Source organism: Typha angustifolia, chromosome 8, assembly GCF_048772165.1.
Source record: "Typha angustifolia cultivar Huaian chromosome 8, ASM4877216v1, whole genome shotgun sequence".
Taxonomy (NCBI): domain Eukaryota; kingdom Viridiplantae; phylum Streptophyta; class Magnoliopsida; order Poales; family Typhaceae; genus Typha; species Typha angustifolia.
The window spans coordinates 3,802,469-3,819,900 of record NC_133246.1 but is presented as its reverse complement, the minus strand read 5'-3'; the positions used below and the strand labels follow the sequence as shown (position 1 = coordinate 3,819,900).

General features: G+C 38.3%; 3 protein-coding genes across 3 annotated transcripts; 1 reads left to right on the top strand and 2 right to left on the bottom strand.

The window, feature by feature from the left end:
• Positions 1–13: 13 nt before the first annotated feature.
• LOC140764536 (uncharacterized) lies at positions 14–4,618 on the bottom strand. The gene is made up of 6 exons (XM_073103141.1): positions 3,952–4,618; positions 3,786–3,844; positions 2,342–2,411; positions 2,089–2,211; positions 1,835–1,963; positions 14–791 (listed from the first exon to the last, which is right to left on the bottom strand). The coding sequence occupies exons 1-6, from the start codon at positions 4,585–4,587 to the stop codon at positions 327–329; spliced, it is 1,482 nt and encodes a 493-aa protein (XP_072959242.1). The 5' UTR covers positions 4,588–4,618; the 3' UTR covers positions 14–326.
• Positions 4,619–6,290: 1,672 nt separating this feature from the next.
• Positions 6,291–11,159, top strand: LOC140765411 (probable ADP-ribosylation factor GTPase-activating protein AGD9). Its single transcript, XM_073104483.1, has 7 exons — positions 6,291–6,527; positions 6,689–6,807; positions 7,733–8,171; positions 8,451–8,717; positions 9,352–9,474; positions 10,292–10,396; positions 10,779–11,159. Exons 1-7 carry the CDS (start codon positions 6,459–6,461, stop codon positions 10,884–10,886), a joined length of 1,230 nt encoding a protein of 409 aa, XP_072960584.1. The 5' UTR covers positions 6,291–6,458; the 3' UTR covers positions 10,887–11,159.
• A 2,244-nt stretch (positions 11,160–13,403) lies between these two features.
• LOC140765883 (inosine-5'-monophosphate dehydrogenase 2-like) lies at positions 13,404–16,250 on the bottom strand. The gene is made up of 4 exons (XM_073105180.1): positions 15,176–16,250; positions 14,578–14,757; positions 13,766–14,023; positions 13,404–13,618 (listed from the first exon to the last, which is right to left on the bottom strand). Exons 1-4 carry the CDS (start codon positions 16,166–16,168, stop codon positions 13,547–13,549), a joined length of 1,503 nt encoding a protein of 500 aa, XP_072961281.1. The 5' UTR covers positions 16,169–16,250; the 3' UTR covers positions 13,404–13,546.
• Between the last annotated feature and the right edge of the window lie 1,182 nt (positions 16,251–17,432).

Here is a 17,432-nt window from a genome sequence, read left to right as displayed (position 1 = left end):
CACTTTGACTTGTGCCCACCTAGTAACCTGAAATGGAGGTGATGTTATTTCGAGACAGCAATATACAGTATAACTTGATCCGAGCCAATTTAGCCAGTTCAAAATTTTTAATTCCATTTGACTCAATCCCTAATCTGCCAACGGGAACAGCCTCCATTCAGAATTTCCAAAAGGGAATACTATTTTAGTGGAGTCCCAACGAAATGTTACAAAGATGTCATAAGATTTAACCCCTAAGTAATTCCAGCAGCCTATGAAATAAACTCCAGCGAAGGTGATTAGCAAGTCACTGTCTACAGTGAGATACTAACATCAGGCATCTAGTTTTACTGTTTCCTCGGCCTCTTATGCCGATGAGTATTCTCTGGAGTTGCATTGTCCTGCTTGCGTTTCATGGAGAGCTGCTTCGCCTTCCGAGCAGCAACTTTAGGCCTTTTACTGTTTCTAACTTTCTGATTTGGTGTTCGAACATTCTCACGTTCATGGTTCCCGTCCTTGTTCCCATTATTACTGGACTGTGGGCGCTTGCGTGCCTTTTTCAAGACTCCAGTTTTGCTTGATTTCAGGCCTTGGTAAGATAGAGAAGCTGCCTTCAGCTTAAATTTGTCATTCTCTCTGGATGAACCGTTTCCTGAGGTCAATGCCCTCTTCTTTTCTGGGAAATCCCTGTTTGACCCAGCACTCTTCCTCTTAGTCGGCGTAACAGCATCTGATGGCTTAGCATGGGAGAGCCTCAGAACACGATCTCGAATCATTAGGTCTCGTTTTCTAATGATGGTGTTTGCAGCCTCCTGCAGTGGTAAATGCATAACATGATTAAAATAAATATTTGGGCAAAAAAGAAAGGCAAAGCAACATTCATATGATAAAATGAACTGGAAGTTCACAAGTTATATACATACACACTTGTGTACACATGGACACACACACATATATATACTTCTTTTGAGAAATTGGCTGATTAATTACATGACAATCATCCAAAAATTAAAAGCTAAACATAAAAAGAAACAAATCTGTTATGATTCTTCATCTGTTAAAAAGGATGTCATGCTTGTGACATATATTAACTACTCTACAGACAACACAGGGCACAATTATTCAGCCTAAAGAACAGCTCGAGGGATAGAGGAAGCAAGATCAAGAATGGCAGTCTTGAGAAAGAAATATGGGACAAGGAGGTGGTTAAGAAGCACTAATTATTCCGGAGTCTAGTAAGGAGAAGATGAGGACCTTGATTCAGATTTCTAATACATATATATATCTTCACTTTAAATCATAAAATCCTATTTAAGATACACACACATATATGCATAGAAATATGTATGTATATATAAACATATACATGCATGCACACATATATGTAAACATTGTTGAAAAGGTCCGACTTGCTGGATAGCTCCAGCATTTAAAGGCTAAACGTTAATGCTAAAGCGCAGTAAAACAACTAGTTTAGTTTACTCTGATCTTTCTATTATCTGCTTGCAATAAAACATTTGTTATAAGTTTCAAGTGGTTTACATATTTACAAAAAGGCAAGTTCATCAGATGATGCATTACAATTACGTCTCTAAGATGATTGAAAGTTCAAAGATTGCATAATAAAATAATTGAATTATACACAATTTTGATGTCTCAGTCAGTTTGAACCTAAAGCACCACATAATAACTAATTGCTACTCCATTTTTACTATGCACAGGTACACACACAGACATTCATAATACAAGTTCTCCAGAACATTTAAACTATGATAGCATAAATTAGGGTACAATTGTTATAGCACAGCTTCTAACATTATCTTTTTTGTTTAAATAAGGGGTCAATGAACCATACCCTTGTTTTGAACAGAACATAGGCAATACCCTTTCCCAAGCTCATATTGGGATCTCTGACAACTCGTATAGCTTCAACATTAGATTCTGCTCCACTGGCCCCACAAAACAGTTCGTAAAGTTCTTCATCCTGATGTAACAGTAAACACACAAAAATGAAGACAAATATTAAGCAGCAAGGTTAGAAAACAAATTTTTCTTAGAACAACAAACGTCATTTTAACCACTGTACACTACAATCAAAGGGGAATTCACCTTCACATCAAAAGGGAGGTTGCCCACGAAAACAGTCCTCTTTCTATCATAAAGTGGACCTTCTCCTTTTAGTTTTTTCCGAGGAGGGCATGCCATGTCGACACGCATGTGGTGTCCTCCAACCTACAATTATAAGAAAGTTTAAATAAAAACAGGCAAAGTAGTCGCCTAACTTGTAAGTTGCAGGCTTGCAGCTCATGGTAAAATTAGAAAAAGACCAACTAACTTGTTAGAACAGAGTAGATCATCATACCTGTGCCATATTGTGAGATAAAGCAGCATGTGCCGACTGCTCATCCTTAAAAACAATGTAAGCATGAACGCTGCAATGACAAAAGGGAAATAAGGTGCACGTGGAATATAGCTAAGAGAAATGGCATTTCTTATCATTAAAGAGTATCATTAACAACCCAATAGTATCCCATAAAAAGAGAGAGGCCAATCAATGGACCAGATTATCTACATTTCCTATTGCGGTTAAGGTGGGCATGGGATTAATCTAGAAAAAGGACAAATGCGAAATCTTTCAATTCAGGGATTTGCCATGCACCCTTATTTTGCACTCAAATTCTAATGTGAAATTACTACAGTACCAGTGATTCTGTCTATCAGAATTAAAATAACATATGCGAGAGCTCATCACAACAGTGATCTCAGTTCTCATGTCTTTAACAAAAGTAAAGAAGCTTTAGATACTTCTCCAAAAGCTAATTTTCAGACACACAGACAGAGGAATTACATGGTTACACTGCAAAGGAGGTCCAATGCCAAGTCATAAAATGCCTAGGATAATCATGTCACTGTAACAAAGAGAACTCAGCATTCAGATAAACACCCATACCCGTCTTTTTTCTCTCCTCTTTTGATTTCAACAACATGATAAGGTAATAAAGTAACCCTACAGAACAAGATTTGGACTATGCTGTGGCAGTGACAAGATCCGCAAGTTTGCACAACATCATCTGGCTTTTAAAACTTCCAGCCAACTACCACTCACCACTCGGAGGTAGGAGGACTCAAGGTTCACATAAGATTCAGACACTATTGCCTCCAAAAAAAAACTCCAATTTTATGGCATATGCAAGTAGGGATGTCTGAAAATTAACACAGTTTTGGGTTCTAAAGTAGTTAATGCTGCAAAGGAATAAAAAGCTAACCTCCAACACACAACTGATGCCACAAGTAGTGACGGACCGTATCAAGTTGCATTAATTTATTCCGAACAACTTGTCATGAATATGAATAAGAAGTCTACCAGAAACTTGAAAATCGCATCACATAGAAAGTATAACATAATAATAGGAAAATGAGGTAATGAAATAATAAATATAATTGTAGCTGCCTTCAAGAAATAATGATTTACCTAATCATAACCACACAAGCAAACATGCTTTATACTTAAAGGAAACAAAGTAACTAGAAAAATAAAAAAGCAATCATCCACTAGTCAAAAGAGCGGGAGAAGAATAAATTGATATCTCTAATCAACAACTCAAAGTTGCAGGATAACAAGAAAGAGAGAGTTAGATATACACAGATAATGCTAAACTGTAAGTAACTATGTGATAGCACGGTGGACCAAGAAGGCAAGAACACAATGTTTTCTTATTTAAATATGTTGTTATCTAATGCATTTGATAAACAAACACAATTTCCAAAACCAAATAGAAAAAAAATTCGGAGCAAAGAAATTTTACCTATCAACAGCATCATTGATTTCTCCCTGAAATATAGCCCCTTTTCTAGGTGTCTTGGTCTGATGAACAAATCCAGTGTCAGAAAACAACATGATTTAAATTAAAAAAACATATTCCTCCACATTGTAAGAGCACAAAAGAGAACAGAGAGATAAAATAAACTCACATTTTTTAGAGGCACCGATCTCACCCTCACCGACTCGATCTCCCCAAAGGTCGCAAACTCTTTTAAGAGCGTCTTATGCTTCGTCTTCAACGGCAAATTCCCGACGAAGACCGTCCTTGCGAGCTTGCTCTCGTCATCATAAGACTCCTCCTTTGACACCACCATCTCCGCAGCCGCATCCGACGCCTTCCTCTTCTGACCAACCCCAACGACAACTCCTCCTCTTTCGTCGTCATTTCCCTCCAAATCCTTCCCCGCCGCCGCGCCATACTTCCTCCTCTCGTACTCCTGTTCTATCTCATCCCTCTTCCTCTTCCTCCTCTTCTTCTTGGGGCTCCCATCGCCATCGTTCTCGAGCTTCTTCCTCTTATGTGGAATCGAGTCTGGGTCAGGACTAGGACTAGGGCTTCTTTCCTTCTCCCACCTCCTCTTCCTCTCCTTGGCGGGGACGGCGGCCCCGCCACTGAAAGGATTCTGCGGTTCTTCCTTGGGAGGGAGCCTTAAACCTAGCTCCGGCGGGACGCCCGGGGGTTCCGGCGAGGGCTTCCGACGGAAGGGGTTGTCGGCGGCGAAGAGGGATTTGACGGCGTTGCAGAGCTCAGGAATCGGGTTCGGGTCCTTCGATTTCTTGCCCATCTCTCTTTGGTTGGGGAGGGGGGGATCGACGCATTTGGTTGCCCTCGGAGACGACCATTTTAAGCTCTCTTCAAATTGGGCTTGGTGGATTAAGGCCCAATAGATCATAATTTCGGCCCCGTTTGGTTCCTCCTTAGGATATTTTGAACACTACTATGGATTTGTTACCCAAATATCAAATTATTTCTACCTTATGTTAAAATTATTATTCAAATTATTTCATACATAATATAAATATAATTTTACTCTTAATTTAATTAATTTCATACATAATATATTATTTCTACCAAATGGATTTAAATTTTAGAAATAATTATATTTAAACACTTAAAATTATTGTTCATTTTCACATAAATCTCCTTTGCGAGACATATTGACAATCGTAGTTTTGATTAAGTTGACATATATCTAACAGTTGATTGAGTTGACATATATCTAACAGTTTATTCAGATTGATCTACACAAGGTCAACACACAGCGAGTAATGTCTCTTATATTAGTTGTCAGATTAATTTTTTTTAAATGGCAGTTGACTATCGCTTGAGCAATTTCAGGCACTTAATATGGGGATCATTTTACTTTTGAAGAAAAGAACAAAGAAACACTATAAATATTTTTCCTAAATAATTATTATGAAGATTAGTTCATAATAATTATTTAATAATATACATGACTTAAAATCTAGACTAGACAATTTAGTATATTTGACTAAATATTGGTGGGCCTAAGTGTCTTGTCTATGTATCTAAAGACATTTCGCTTTTGTTCAATATATATCTAGCATTTGAGCTAATGAACTATGAAAAAAAAAGTTGAAGTGTCGTAAAATAAATAAAAGGGGTTATGTGAAAAATGGGCAAATTTTAAGCTATCCTTAGATTGCGTTTCGTTTGCGATCCAAATTTGATGCTTCTTAGGAAGGGTGAAACAGGTTGGATTAACTCCGATCTGACCCGACTCGAATCGGATTCAGATAAAAAATTTCTATCCAATTTAAATACGGATTCGGATACGGATAGAATTTTTTAAAAAAATTCGGATACAGATTCTGATATGGATCGGATATAATTTTCGAATTTGGATAAGGATATCGGATATCCGTTTATCCGCATATATTTTTGAATAATTTACAATTTTTAGTTTATTTATTTAAATATTGATATTATTACTAATGATGTGTTATGTATTATTTACAGAGATTAATTTTTCTAATTTTATATATATTTGACATACAAAAAAATTATTTTTTATAAAACTCTTAATATTTTTATGTTAATTATGTCTAAATAAAAGATTATAATTCGTTTAAAATTTTATTAATATCCGTTTAAGATATAATACTCTATCTAAAAAATTATTCATATATATTTAGTTAGGATATGATGTCTAATATTTGTATTCTAATTTGTATCTAAAATAAAATTATGAATTCGAACGTAGATCAAACACAATCTGATCCGTGTCCGATTCGTTTTCGTCCTAATCTTAGCAGTCCATGTTGTACCAACCATCGGTTGCACCAACCAGACGATAATTACTTTTCCCACAAGCACTAATCAATCCTCGCAGATCCGGTTTTTATGACATTTGTCCAATCAACAGCAGCCGAGCACCCAACATTTGTAATTACCTGCAACCACGGTTGCAGAGAATCCTTTATATTCCCTAGTAAGAAACACCGAGGACCCGTTCATCTCTCGCCATTGCTTGGTTCCTTTCTTACTCGACCGCTACCCAATCGATCCACCTTCTCATCTCCCAATAACCACCCCCAAGAGCTAGGGAGAGAGAGGGGGGAGAGAGATCTAGAGAGAGAGAGAGGAGGTTCTCCGCCAAAACTCTCCCTCTCTCTAGCTTCAAATCCAACAGCCATGGCCTTCGATGCATTCAGCGACAAGAACGCCGTCTTCAGGAAGCTCAAAGCCAAATCCGAGAACAAGGTACCAATTTTCTCATCTCTATCCTTTTCGCTTTGGAAATCTATTAGGTTTTATCTGGATCTGGTGCCGAAATCGCGGATCCGGAGGTGGATTCCGCAGATCTGGTTGTTTTGGACGGCCGTATTTGACTTGTATTTCCGGATCGTCGTGTTTCGATCCAGATTTGCTTCGATTGCAACGCGAGGAATCCGACATGGGCGTCCGTGACGTACGGGATCTTCCTCTGTATCGATTGCTCCGCCGCGCATCGCAGCCTCGGTGTGCATATTAGCTTTGTTAGGTATGGGAATCCTCGTTATTCTTGCTTGATTTGAGGAAAAGAGGTAGCTTGAATTTGTTTGTTGGAGTCTGGATCTGACCTCTGTAATAGAATCAAGAAATCACAAAAATGTTTCTATCATCTAAATGTAGAAAAGCTAATCCATCTTTAAGCTAAGTTCATGTATTAATTATGTGTCCGCAGCATTAATAGGACTATGGAGGAAGTATATATCTGTTGGTATTCTTGCCGGTTTCACCTACATCTGGCTATAGAAGGTTGTTGACTTGATTACAAACGAATAAAATTATGGGAGTACACCTTTTTCATTTCTTTTATGTATACGTCCTTTGCTGATATAATGATGAGTTATTTGGGAACGTTTAAAGCTCGTCTCATGTGCCCTTGTGGCACAGTTTGGATATTAAAGACAAGCTCTTATATAGTGGGGGTAAGGCTGTGTACAACTTGCTTTCCTTTGATCCTGTTTTGACACAAACCTCTTGCAACAGAATGCCTTTTTTGAAGTCATGAATGACAAATCAATTTCCAAAGCAAACTGCACAACTTCTGGTGTTTTGCCTATCGATGAAGAATAACTCAGGCCTGTGCCTGAGCTGCCTAAGTGCCTAGACCACCCCGACCTTTCTTTGGTTTCATCATTATGTAGCTTTGTTGATGGGATGACAATGTGCTTTTGTTTCTTATTGAAATGACTTTTAAACATTCCGATATTTAGCAACGCAAAAAGTTGGATTAAGATGATGAGATTGTTAAGTGGGCTGAGTTTCCTGTTTGAATGTTCATTTATAGCAGATATAATTCCAGATTCATGATAGCAAGATTCCTTATGGCAAAAGTTGGATTAGTGCTTCCTCCCTTTTGATCTCTATTTGCTTCTTTCAAGTTTTTCTTTTGATGTATGTATTTGCTTCCGTGTTCTCAGGTCAACCAATTTAGATTCTTGGACTCCAGAACAGCTGAAGATAATGGCTTTTGGTGGCAATAACCGTGCACAAGTTTTCTTTAAACAGCATGGCTGGGTGGATGGTGGAAAAATTGAGGCAAAGTACACGTCCAGGGCTGCTGAGTTGTATAGGCAGATACTATCCAAGGAGGTTGCCAAAAGTTCTGCAGGAGATAATGGTCTGCCATCATCACCTGTTGCGGTGTCTCATGCACCAGATTCAGCCAATGGTTTTTCTGATTTTAAGCTTGCAGATGCACCGAAAGAAAATTTAAATGAGAGGCATGAACCTGAGATTACTCGTTCACCTAGGGCTCCCACTCATCCTACTTTTATCAGCTCTGTTAAGAAGCCCATTGGTGCAAAGAAGACTGGAAGTAAGACAGGGGGACTCGGAGTCCGAAAACTTTCTACAAAGGTCAATTATTTCTTCTCTGTACTGATTATTGGTGAAATGATGTTATATCCACAATGATATAACTGATACTTCCTGTAAGCTTATATATTTTTCTGGTGGTTCGTATCATGGCATTGCATAGTGCCTGAAGATTATGTTATTGTCTCTTACTAAGATTTTAAATCTTTATTTACTTATGAATTTTCCCTACTTAGTCTTCATTTCCTTGCTCGTTAACAATTACTGTAATCTTTTCTTTCCAAGTACAATGAGAGACATGATTTTAGTTTCCTATTGCAGCCAAATGAAAGTCTCTATGACCAGAAGCCCGAAGAACCAGCACCTGCTTTAACATCCTTGGCTAGTTCGGCCAAGACACAGGGCCCAAGCCAATCCTTTCCTTCTCGATTTGAATATGTAGAGAATACACCATCAGCTGAGACTAGCTCTGGAGGAACTCAGGTGTTTGGCCATGTTGCACCACCAAAATCTTCGAACTTCTTTCAAGACTTTGGAATGGATGGTGGATTTCAGAAAAAAGCAAGCTCCACTTCATCCAAAGTACAGGTAAAATTTTGTCAGCTCACTGTAATGTAGTTTAACTGAAGAAAGTGGCATTCAAGTTCAGTGTATATTCTGAATCGATTTTTGAAAGATGTTCTTTTTCCCTCTAGGTGTGTCCTAGTGCGTAGGAGTTTGATGTTGGATTGCTAGTCGAAAATTGTCACTTTTTTTTACCTTCTCAACATTGTATTGTGTTCAAGATGACTCCTTATTGTCAGAAAAGGCATAGGGGAGGATACTATCATCATCTCCTTGCTTTCACGCTCTCCTTGGTATATGATTGTTCCCTATCATAAAAGATATCCTTATTATCTTGCTTAGAACCATGCTGAGTAGTGAAGGAACCTAATATGCATGCCTAAGAGTGTTACCTGGAGAGCATTTAGAATAATGACAAGTATGCTACTTACTTTGCATATCTATTTAGGCTTGAACAATTATGATTGTCGTTATTGAAAGATTTTAACCATGCTTTGAAGCATAGATGAATCATGGACTAGATTTATGACCAATTCAGTTGGATCTTGGGATTATATATGATACATTGTCACAAAGATATTGACCTATTATTTTTGTGGTACACAGGATTGCTCTTAAAATACATGTGACTTCGCTTAACTTTCATATTGTTCTTCAGATACAGGAAAGTAATGAAGCCAGGCAAAAATTCTCAAATGCTAAGTCAATTTCATCATCTCAATTTTTCGGTGATCAGAACAAAGCAGAAAAGGAGGCTCAAGTTTCCCTTCAAAAGTTTACTGTACGTATATTCTGTTGTTAAAATTAGAATACTTCTTGCTTGAACTCAAGATATGTGCCTACTACATCAATTGCATGGTGCAGCTTGTGTAGTCACTTGTCCATGAGAGATCTGTGTCTTATTATTCTCAAATGGTAGAAAGCTGACACTTTAGTGGAGTTCCATTTGGTGTTTTTTTTTTGGGTCTTAAAGTGTTTATATTCATTTGCTGGATAGTGGATTGCAATATGATCTGTATGGTTAGTTTAATGTTGACTAGGGGTTGCTTAACTGCCCACAACTGATTGCATGCAAACCATAAACTAATATGTGCATGAGGATGCATATTTTGAATAAGCCATTACAGAATTGGCTGCAACTAGGATCAAAATCTCTTGCATCTCAATGCATGAACAAAGATGGCTTAGCATCAAATGGGTCTCTCATCACTGTTAGACTGTTAGTGCATCACTTAGTCATATCTCTAGTTGCAGCTCCTTCTGTTCATCAGTATTGCTTGGTCATGGCCTCCTCTTTCCCATGCTGTTAAACAGAATGAGATAGCTGTGCTGCAGCTATTTTGTTAAAATGCCTGAGAAAATTATGTTTTCATCTGAATCAATGCATTCACAGATGCAAGAAACTTGACAGCCCCACATTAGTAATCTTTTAATTCATTACGGTCTTCAAGCACTGAAGCTTTTGTCCAATGAGGTAGACGATCAGCAGGTTCTACATACTGCATTTTATTAACTATAATTTCTAAGAATGAGAGCTAGTCCTACCTTTCATTTTTGTAATTGCAATAGGTATTTATCACTTTGTTGCTCTTCAATAGGGATCAACATCTATTTCCAGTGCTGACCTCTTTGGCCATGATATGATGGATGATTCTCAACTTGACCTGACTGCTGCAGACCTTATCAATCGGATATCTTTCCAGGTACTTTCTCTGCCGCTGTTCAATTATTATTTGCCAAGTTGGAGGCTTTTTTTTTATTAGAACAGAGAGCTGGCAAGCCAGCTAAGGAGAAACCAGATTACATCTTACGGCTTGACCAGCCAACTGAGATGTCAAAAAACAAAGTATCCTTAAGGTCATGGGGCAAAATGATAATGTCCTTTACTCAGCAAAATGTATTCATTGACCTTTAGTTGACTTCCCTTTGTTTGCATCAGAGCTTACTATTTCTCCAGACAGCGAATGTCAATCTTAAGATGATTTTAATTTAGGATAACATGCATTTAAATTTCTCTCGAAGCAACTGCAAGTTTAAAAGAAAAAAAATTATATACATGGCTCATGTCCTACCTTGGTTTTGCAGGCATCACAGGATATATCCTCCCTTAAGAACATAGCTGGAGAAACCGGGAAAAAACTGACATCTTTGGCTTCCAATCTCATTAACGATCTTCAAGATAGAATCCTCTGAGTTCACGAAACGAGATTACTTATACATGTTCAAAGGCCAGACTCTTTTATCATATAAGATTGATGCCCATATGAGGGATTCTGCCTTGTCCACTGTACCAACTTCATTTCATTTTTTCCCCCCATTAGAGAGTACATTGATCTACGGTTCTCAGCTGCAGTTCATGGAGCTACAGAACCATTCAAGAATGCTGTTTATTTTTGTTATTATATATTTGTAAGTCCTTGAGAATTTCGTTTTGCCTAGTAAACTGAGTGGTGAATGAGTTCCTGATATCTATGAGCAAATTAGTCCGTAGTTTTTATCGCTAACGTTTGCAGGTCAATGCCACAGACAAATCTTGGGTTCTTTATATCATCCGGCAAGTACCAGGAACTAATACAATATCCGGAGTTAAATCCCAATTTTGAGCCATTAGCGTGTCAGCAAAGTCATTAGCTTCACTTTTGGGCGTTTTCTTAACGCATAAATCGTTTTTTAAACAACCAGTATTCTACTTCATGATGATCACAATTTGTGGAACATTTAATCTTAAAAGGTATAGCATAGCACCAGAAACATATAGAGACTATCATGATCTCCAAATCTCAAATACAACTAGCAGTACCTGCAGTCTGTAGCTAATTAGACCACACACACATAGTACTACAAATTTACTTTATATCGTGAGACATAATGCCTACTTATTAGTAACACACACATATATAACAGGTAGATACTTCTTATTCCAAATCTCTCAAGGAGCATCGTTCAAATGCCCATCACCCTCTCCTTTACCACCACTAAGGTGGCCATGGCCGCCGGCACCGTAACCACCGCCATTTCCAATCCCCTGGCCAACGCCGCCGCCGCACCCACCACCACCAAGCCCCCCACCAACCCCAATTCCTCCACCTGTGCCACCACCATAGCCAATGCCATGCTCTCCACCTCCTCCATATCCAGTTCCACCACCAATTCCTCCCCCTGTTCCTCCACCATAGCCAATGCCATGCTCTCCACCTCCTCCATACCCAGTTCCACCACCAATTCCTCCACCACTGCCATAGCCACCTATACCACCACCACCAAAGCCACTGCCAGCACCGCCAAACCCACCACCTCCAAAACCAGGCATGAGACCACCTATACCTTGCCCAGGGCCATATGGGAATTGGCCTTGAGTGAGGCGGGCTCTACTCACACCCAAGAGAAACAAGAGTGCAATACTAACAAGTCTAGTGGTAGTAGAAGTAGTAGTAGCCATGAGTGAATTCTTTGTGCTGAGGACTTGGATAGGAGGAACTATATATAGAGGTAGTGGAGGTTTGCATGTTGCATGGTTTGCTCATGACTTGTTGCTTGTATCATTTTCTAGGAATTAAACGGTTAAATAGTCAAGAACTACTCCCAGAAAAGTTAACCATTGGTCTATTTTCTTTCTATAAGATGCAAGTTTAGGTGTTTATCTTGTGAAGAACTGGCAATTCCTTAGATGAGTTAAAGTTCTATCTAATTCAAAGTGGAACCATATGTGGAAAAGAAAATGTACACAAGATAGACGTAGAACTCACGAGAAACTCTGTGGAATAAGAGAATCTAGCTACTGTCGTACTAAATCCAAGGGAAGTGGTTCTAAAGTCTAAAGTAACTCAACAACTCCTAACAAATTTTTCCTCAATTGAATTGAGGCTATAAGATGATCATAAAGACTCTTACTAACAATTGATGAGTTGATTTCTAATTATCAGAGTGCCTTCATTAACATGAGATATATAATGGACAACACAGTGAGTGCTTATGAAATGGTATTTGAGGTTACGAAGTAGAAAAATGAGGTATCATGTTAAAGTTGGATTTTGAGAAAGTATACGATAAAATTAGATGTGATCTTTTGGCTGAGGTTATTCACTAGAGAGGGTTCCCAGTGAAGTGAGTTGATTGAGTGATGCAGTTAGGGCTGTTAAAATAATCAAACAGGCTTAAGCTCAGCTCGAAAATGAGTCGAACTGAACTTAGTCTTTAAAATAAACTCGACAAATAATTTTAAACCAAGATTGATCATAAGCCGGTTCAATCAAATAAGCTCTCACTAAGGCTCGAAATGATAATATATATATATATATATATATATATATATATATAATATGAGTAATATTTTCTATACTATACTATAATTTTATTATATTCTAAGATTTACTAAGTGTATTATTGTTTACTCAAATTTTATAGAGTTTAGTTCTAAATTTTAATTCTATTCATTTATATTTTTGAATTAGGCCTTACTTTTAGCTTAATTCAAGCCTAATTCAAGTGATTTAGTTAGTATGTTTTGATATTGGTGTATAGATTTGGTTAGTATGTTTGGATCTGTATAGAGTTTGGTTTTCTTGGTTGTGTGCAATTTATTTTGAGCAATTAGTCTAGTGACCAGAACGATCACTTGAATGAAAACTACTGATGATTTGTTGAGAATATAAATGCAGCGCAAGGGAAAAAGGAATAGTGCCTAAGTATACAATGATTATGCACATAGTATAACTCTGCAACTGCTAAAGCCTTTTATTGAAATGGAAACTTAGCTTTAACTTAGCTTAAGTTATCGTCCATAATGTAAGGATAACAACACCACTCTCAATGTTTGTGATTGAATAAAGAACAGGCAAGCATCTTGACAGTCTTCAGAAAGCTCTCTTCTCATATGAAACTAAGCCATGCACCCCTCCCTCAACTTGAGCAGCTCCTGTGCGCACCTGTAACGGAAGACCAGCATAGCTACATTTTTAGCCAACTTTGCTTGTCGCGTTGTATGGTCACAGAATTTTGGTTCAGAACAAGATGCAGATATCATCACACAACCGTGGAAAGATAAAATTTAAGAGATGAGTTTTAAGTCGTACCTCAAATCTTAGCTCCTCTGATCGTAAAAGATTGTGAGCCGACTGCAAAGATGATGCACCAAGATCTTGAAATCCTTGCTTGACAGCTTGCATGGTATAGGGAATGAACTTCAAAACAGAGCCTTTGTCTGCTACTGCTCCAACAACCCCCTGAGCGACTTTCAGCTTGAGAGTGTCGCCCAAATAGCGTGCATCACTTCCCTTCGTCATAGCTTCAAGTGATCCCATACCTCTATATTTTTTGACCCGAAAGCCATTCTGCAAAAGAAAATTGTAAGACTACAGAAGTTCTATCAAAAAACCTCTAAAACTATTTGTGTGGAAGAAATCCTCAACTGAGTATTAGAAATTTCAGAAGGACAGAACACAAAGATGAAGATCTAAAAATACCATTTGCTCTAGAGGACTTATTCAAGAGTTGTAAAAGATATAATAAGGCCTTAAGAACCACAAACTAGTATTTTTTCTACATCAATAATCAACACATAGAAAGCTTCGACATCAATGAACTTGACTAGTCGATATGTGGCAATACAATGTTATACATAAGAAAATATGATAGTTCAAAAACCTAGTTGTGATAAATCTAATGTTTTACAGGCCTTACAATTTCCAAAAAATAATCGTGTCATTGTACATAATGTTAATTAAAACAGCTTTGCATCATTATAGATAGATTTACAGCATAAGGTACTATCAAAGAAAGAATAACTCAAAATACACTCGAGTATATTAAATAGGCACATTAGGTAAAAATTTCAAAGTAGAATATCTTCCTTCTAGGAAAAAATAAGGGTCTCAAATAGAATTACCTTATATTCATATACTCCAGGTGCCTCAAGACTGCCAGCGAGGAAACTGCCCATCATAACGGTAGATGCCCCTAGCACCAAAGCTTTAACAATATGTCCCGAATTTGAAATCCCACCATCTGCAATAACCGGCACACCGTGGTCCTTGGCAAAAGATGCAACTTTGTACACGGCTGTTGCCTATCAGGTCATTGTAGACACAAGTGATTATCAAACATCACAGTCCACCCACTCTAAAGAAAACCAAGAGAAAGACGCAAAAAGCGGTGAGCTAACCAATTGCTTCACAAAGCAGTCATCCCCACTACTTGCATAAAAGGCAGTTTGGAAGAAAGGCCCATTTATATATTAACCAGTAACTGATTTCTAATAAATCTTCACTTTCTACTCAACAAAAGAATCAAAGATTTTAAGACAAAAAAGTTATTCCAAGAACAGTATAAGAAAAAATCTAATAGAGTCAGACAACATTACATCACTAAATAATCTATTTTGCATAAGCTAGTACCTTTATTCCATAATTATCGAGTATATTTCATTGCAGTACCAAGAAACTAGTTCAAGTGAAATAAAAAAGAGTAATGAATTATATTCTCACCTGTCCTCTACCCACTGCACAAACCTCCTGAGTGGTGCAAATAGAACCTGAGCCCATCCCCACCCTCAATCCATCAACTCCGGCCTTTACCAGATTCTGAGCCTGTGCGATCGTGACAACATTCCCACCAATAATATCCAGCTCCGGATACAAATTCTTCGCATATTTGATCATCTCAATCTGATACGAAGAGTTCCCCTGAGAGCTATCCACCACCACCACGTTCGCCCCGGCCTTCACTAAATGCTTTAGCCTCTCCTTATCCTCCTCCCGGGTCCCTATCGCCGCCCCGACTAAGAACTTCCCATCCGCCCCAACTGACGGCTTCCCCAGCTTCGGGTAACTTCTTATCCTCTCCACGTCCTTTGCGGTGATCAAGTCAACCACTTCGCCGTCCTCCTCCGCCACCAGCGGCGCGAATTCCAATCCCTCTCTTTCCAAGAAAGCCGCCGCCTGATCAAAATCAAATCTTGCCGACGCCGCGGACTTGGGGGCGGGGCGCATGTACTCTGCGACCGTGGCGTCCTTCTTCCAATCGGAGGCGGCCACGATGCCGAGCAAGTTAGAGGTCGAGGTGCCGGCCTCGGTGACGAAAGCGTAGCCGTCCTCGCCGAGGACGGAGGATGAGATGACGTCGGAGGGGGAGAGAAAAGGGGTTTGAGAGACGAAGGGAAGGCGGCGGGATTTGGCGGCGCGGACGAAGGCGGCTTGGGATGAGGGGGAGGAGTTGGAGTGGACGATAGCGGCGCCGCCAAGGGCGGCCATGGCAGCGGCCATGGAGGCCTCGGAGACGGTGTCCATGGGGGAAGCGACGCAGGGTATAGAGAGGGGGACACGGCGGGAGAGGAGGGTGGAAAGGTCGACGGCGTCGGCAGGGAAGTCGATGAAGCCGGGGAGGAAGATGACATCGTCGTAGGTGTAGGAGACGCCCTGGGAGAAAAGCCGGGAGGCCGAGAAGCCATCGCCACAGAGGTCGAACGATGAGCCGTTCATGGTGGAGATGGAAATGTAGTTAGGGTTTTGATGGAAGGAGAAGGGGAAGGAGAAGGAGAAGGTTATTCAAAGTAAGAAACTAAGAAGATGGAGATCAGATATAAAGAAATAAATTATGTCGATTTTTTGACTATTTTAAATCAGCTAAACAACATAAGAAACTAAGTGCATTCATAACTCTATTTTATAAAAATCCATCATATATTCAAAAAATATTTTCAAATCCAATTTAAAGATTAAGCTCCCTTTAACTTATCTTTTTTAACCAAATCTTGAATTAATTGAGTATCCTATTTTGTAAACATACCTAAAATATTTTAGAGAAAACTTAAAAATTTACAAAGAATATAATTAGTACTTATCATATAATATTTAAATATAAGAAAAATCAAGAAATTTATATTATATTTATATATATATATATATATATCCATATTATTAATTTTTTATAATTTGAATATAACTAAAAAATAAAGATTAAATATATTTTATCTTAATTTAATATATTTATTTTAATAATTTAGGCAGAATTTATTGATTGAGATCAATCACAGGTCCCAAAAAATATTTAATCCAAAACTTACTTCTCTCATGCAAAATAGAGAAATTAATAGCCAAGTTGCTTGCTTAAGATAGATAATATATTTGCTAGTGCACCTTCTATGCTATCCGAGCTGGATCCAATTTACTCTAAATTACAAAATACAAGTGGAAAGCATGGTTAAAGTGAGGAGGATAGCAAGAATAAAATATGGAGGCCTAGGAATATCTCGTAATGATAATGATGGTATCAAGTGAAAGATCCATTGATGAATATTACAGTTTTAATAATATTTACTTAAATATAATATATATTGTTGAATATATATATATATATATGATTGATGTGTTAGTATGTATTTAATAGAACGTATGTATATATATGATTGATACGTTAGTCTGACACCTGCCTGGTGCTGGAAGGTCGAAAGGAGAAGTGCGATAAGCTTTGAATGGAAGCCTGGGTAAAACTCTCATTATCCTAAGGTAGCGAAATTCCTTGTCGCATAAGTAGTGACCTGCACGAATAGTACAATGACTGCCCCGTTGTCTCCGAGACCCAGTGAAATTGAATTCTCCGTGAAGATGCGGAGTACCAACGGTTAGATGATAAGACCCCGTGCATCTTGATCGAATGTGTAGGATAGGTGGGTGGTGGTGACACACAACGACCAATCCTGAATTATTTCAAAATATAAACACATTCTATATTTTATTATTAAAA

Excerpts from the sequence above, each read along its gene's own strand:
- LOC140764536 (XM_073103141.1), bottom strand. The coding sequence starts at position 4,587 with ATGGGCAAGAAATCGAAGGACCCGAACCCGATTCCTGAGCTCTGCAAC. Across the intron at positions 3,845-3,951 it reads GATCGGTGCCTCTAAAAAAT|ACCAAGACACCTAGAAAAGG; the intron begins GTGAGTTTATTT and ends TTTGTTCATCAG. Across the intron at positions 1,964-2,088 it reads ACCTCCCTTTTGATGTGAAG|GATGAAGAACTTTACGAACT; the intron begins GTGAATTCCCCT and ends CTGTTACATCAG.
- LOC140765411 (XM_073104483.1), top strand. The coding sequence starts at position 6,459 with ATGGCCTTCGATGCATTCAGCGACAAGAACGCCGTCTTCAGGAAGCTC. Across the intron at positions 6,528-6,688 it reads AAGCCAAATCCGAGAACAAG|ATTTGCTTCGATTGCAACGC; the intron begins GTACCAATTTTC and ends GTTTCGATCCAG. Across the intron at positions 8,718-9,351 it reads CCACTTCATCCAAAGTACAG|ATACAGGAAAGTAATGAAGC; the intron begins GTAAAATTTTGT and ends ATTGTTCTTCAG.
- LOC140765883 (XM_073105180.1), bottom strand. The coding sequence starts at position 16,168 with ATGAACGGCTCATCGTTCGACCTCTGTGGCGATGGCTTCTCGGCCTCC. Across the intron at positions 14,758-15,175 it reads GTGCAGTGGGTAGAGGACAG|GCAACAGCCGTGTACAAAGT; the intron begins GTGAGAATATAA and ends ATGACCTGATAG. Across the intron at positions 14,024-14,577 it reads CTGGAGTATATGAATATAAG|AATGGCTTTCGGGTCAAAAA; the intron begins GTAATTCTATTT and ends TTTCTTTTGCAG.